Source organism: Crassostrea angulata, chromosome 1, assembly GCF_025612915.1.
Source record: "Crassostrea angulata isolate pt1a10 chromosome 1, ASM2561291v2, whole genome shotgun sequence".
Lineage (NCBI taxonomy): Eukaryota > Metazoa > Mollusca > Bivalvia > Ostreida > Ostreidae > Magallana > Magallana angulata.
This window is the reverse complement of record NC_069111.1, coordinates 41,592,613-41,594,998: the sequence shown is the minus strand read 5'-3', so window position 1 is coordinate 41,594,998 and position 2,386 is coordinate 41,592,613. Positions and strand designations below refer to the sequence as shown.

General features: G+C 36.2%; 1 protein-coding gene across 1 annotated transcript; it reads left to right on the top strand.

Moving 5' to 3' along the window:
* On the top strand, positions 1–1,930 carry LOC128161461 (protein HEXIM1-like). The gene has a single exon (XM_052824741.1). The coding sequence runs from the start codon at positions 111–113 to the stop codon at positions 975–977; it is 867 nt and encodes a 288-aa protein (XP_052680701.1). The 5' UTR covers positions 1–110; the 3' UTR covers positions 978–1,930.
* Positions 1,931–2,386: the final 456 nt, after the last annotated feature.

Here is a 2,386-nt window from a genome sequence, read left to right as displayed (position 1 = left end):
CCATTCTGCCTTTAGTTGTCATACGGACAACGAGACACGCTGATTACACGTATATAATATGATTATTTTTTGTGTTATTTTTAGAAGTAACATTGATTGGACTGCAAATTATGTCAATGAAAAATTTTGCAAATATGATAGTGGGCCCAGCGCGGGGTGACACTTTATCCATTAACTCTGAAGAGATAATTTTTCATTCCACATCGGACTCGGCCTCCGTATTAAGGGAAAATGGCAGCCCCCGTGAATGTCAACAAAGAAAGGACACTCGTGCAGAACCCCTTGGAATAGAAAACAACAATGAGGTACAAGAAGGGTGTGAATCAGAAAACCAGTGCGATTCGGCGGAGAAGAAGAAAAGGAGGAGGCGTCTAAAGGGCGGTAAACACCACAGGAAATGGAAACCATACGAAAAACTTAGCTGGAACGAACGTCGGGAGCTCGAAGAGAGGGAAACTGTACGGGCGAACCAGAAGCGCGAGGAGGCGTTTGCACATGGCCACCCTGTGGCACCTTATAACACGACACAGTTTCTTATGGAGGATCATGGAAAGGCGGATCCAAATATTGGCGAAGGACAGCTCAACCGAAACAATTCACGGGAATCGACGGACGGGAGCGGATCCACGAGTGACAGTTCGGAAGAAATGTATTCCGAAGAGGAGGAATTCCTGGAAAAAGAATTTGCCGAGACGTATGATAATATGCATGCCGAGAGACTGCAGAAAATGAGCAAGGACGAACTGATTAAAGATTACATAGAAATGGAAACCAAGCTGGACAGACTTCAGAAGCGGTTGGAACGGCGCGCTCGGCGGAATAATGATACAGCTGACGATAGCTCCGGTTCACTGAGTAGCGGCGGCGAGGAGTTCGTGGATATGGATGTTGTTAGAAAACTTGAGGCGGAACAAGATAAACTGAAATTAGAAAATGAACAATTAAAAAGGGAACTGGTTAAGATGAAATCCAGCTGATAATTAAATTTTAACAATTTTTCCAGGCATGATGTTGGTACCTCACTTTGTACCTTTTTTTGTACATTCAAAATGATTGAAATGGAAAAATGCATTTTGAAGGATGTGGAATTTTTGTAAAGGGTTAATTGTGTTGGATTATTTAACCTGTCAATATGGTAAACAGATTTGAAAAGGGAAAGAGTGGTTTTGTTAGCAGCAAATATGTGCCATTTGTGTTCTTAAAATTATGGCATTAGTATTTTATATATTTTTTATTGTTTTTTATTTAAAATATAGAGTAAAAAAAAAAAAAAAATATCAAGTTGATCTCATTGGTGTTTTAATGATTTTTGATATTTTTGTTATACTATACATTTTATTTGTTCATTTATTTTGAAGCGCGATATTTGTGAAAAAACATAGATGCCACATTGTCTTTCCTTTTTCAATGACTTAAATGTGTTTGACACTTGTCATTAATCATGCTTTTTTTTTTTTATATTGATGATTCTCCATTTGCGAAGGTGGGTTGTTATATGCAAGAAATTAACAGAAATTCATTTGGGTTTAACTTTTAAAGCAAGCATTTAAGACATTGTAAAATTTTGATGTTTTCAACTTTCTTATGCAAGGAAAACTTACTCATGTATAGTGCATATTGTCATATTAAACAGATTTCTTGGTGCTGTTGCAACTATTTTGTGCAGTGGACTGAAATCCAATCAATGTCTGAAAACCAAACTACTAGTGCCGAGATAGTTCTCTGTAGAATTCCCATTATGTTCAGTGCTTCAAACCATCTGGTTCTTATAGCATGCATGTTGAAGAGACCGTTTTCCTTTGTTCGAAAACCATTTTTCATCCAAGTTTATTTGAAAGGAAATTGCACTTGACTGTTTACTTCTACAGGGCATTTAAATAATGTATTTCAAGATGATGTTTATGTTTCATTAAAAAAGGATACAACATCATTTCTTGTTCTTTTCACTTCAATTTAAACTTTATCAGAATCGCCACTTGAGTTTAATGGAGGTGAAAATGCATTGATTTACCTTTGAGAAAATTGATTTAGAAATAAGTGAATTGAATTTGATCAAGTACAATGATGCCATGTGCCCAGGGGACATAAAAAATAAAATGCCATTATTAACAGTTGCTGCACCAAAGTAGTATGTCAGTAAAATGTTGAAATGGTGTGTTTTTGGCAGCTTATTAAATGTTACCTTTAGTGGTTCTTGCTGACAAATGAAAACCAATTAAAACAGATTTTAAGAAAATTCTGGATGTCATGAAAAGCCAAATGCTAAGGATTATTGACATTCATGTGATGGATATTTGAGCATCAGCCAATATTTGAACATGAAGATCAAGGTAAACTATTAACCATGCATGCAGTGCGTTATAGGCTTTATGCAATAATTACATGA